General features: G+C 40.0%; 1 protein-coding gene across 1 annotated transcript in view; it reads left to right on the forward strand. All coding sequences in view use genetic code 11, as the record gives it.

Annotated features, from left to right (window-relative positions):
- Positions 1–417: 417 nt before the first annotated feature.
- Positions 418–1,073, forward strand: part of EGR_11205 (hypothetical protein) — a gene marked incomplete at both ends in the record, with an annotated part of 2,336 nt that continues 1,680 nt past the window's right edge. The window contains 2 exons of the mRNA XM_024500452.1: positions 418–487; positions 829–872. Of these exons, the coding sequence (XP_024345134.1) occupies positions 418–487; positions 829–872 (114 nt within the window). The remainder of the gene's footprint in view (positions 488–828; positions 873–1,073) is intronic.

A 1,073-nucleotide genomic window follows, 5' to 3' on the forward strand; every position in this document is an offset into this window, starting at 1 on the left:
TCTATCTCGAGTGTGCCTGCTTAGCTTTACTGTGTGTTGCAGACCTGATATAATACTTGCTTGTGCACTTATAAATGCGTTGAAGTGTTTAAATTTGTATCAATAGAAAGGAGATTCCAACACCAGTCACATCTAACATTGAGTGACTTCAATGGCAGCTAGTGCATCACCAGCTCAATTAATCAATGCATTACTTAGGAAATAAATGCATGATTAAATAAATTACTTGCTGAATATTTTCAGGTACCCGAAAAGGTAGCGCCAATTGAACTTGGATGTGTTTGGAATCTGCCTTTCTTCATTTCCACTTCGCATGAGTTGTTCAAAACTGATGAAATTTGGTTGATTGCAAATGCAAGCATGTGCATTGCTCTGTGGAACTGAATGAGCTAGGTACAATTCCCTTTTGTCATAAGAATGAAATTGTCTTCCACAACATTGTTAATGCTATCATTAGCTCTTCCTTCAGCGCTCAGTAATTCAGGACGTATGCCACGACAGGGGCCATAGTGACTTTTTCGCCTTCTATGTGGTGTAACAAAAGTGTGTGCTTTTCGTTACCGCAAATTGTGCATCAGTGAAGGTTTAATTTATGTTTTGAGCTTACCACAATGGAGTCGTGGGAATCTGCAAGATCCATTGAAAACCTAAATTTGCTTAAATACCCAAATATGAAAAACAGAACACTAACGCAGAAGCAGGCTCAGGCAAATATGTAGTCTTTGACAGTGTCACCAATCAGTTGTCAGGCACGTACCTTCACTTCTTGCGTCCATGCCCACACGTACACAATCGCAACCTCACTCATTTTCGCATAAGTTATTACAGATGCGGTGATTATTTCCCTAGATGTTGATGTTTTTATATATCTTGTAAGCTTGTAAGACACATTTGTAGCATTTCTAAATGTACGTAGTAGAAATAAAATCGACCTTTGTATCTTTTGCAGACATTCATGCATTTGTAACTGCAGCAGGCGTGGTAGAGGGGATTGTGAATGGAGGCGAAGTGATGAACGTGCGGCAGAATGAGGGAGGTGTAGTGTTAAAATGTCCATTCCTTCGGAGGTGGGG

This window comes from Echinococcus granulosus, assembly GCF_000524195.1.
Source record: "Echinococcus granulosus chromosome Unknown EG_S00502, whole genome shotgun sequence".
NCBI classification, from domain to species: Eukaryota; Metazoa; Platyhelminthes; class Cestoda; order Cyclophyllidea; family Taeniidae; genus Echinococcus; species Echinococcus granulosus.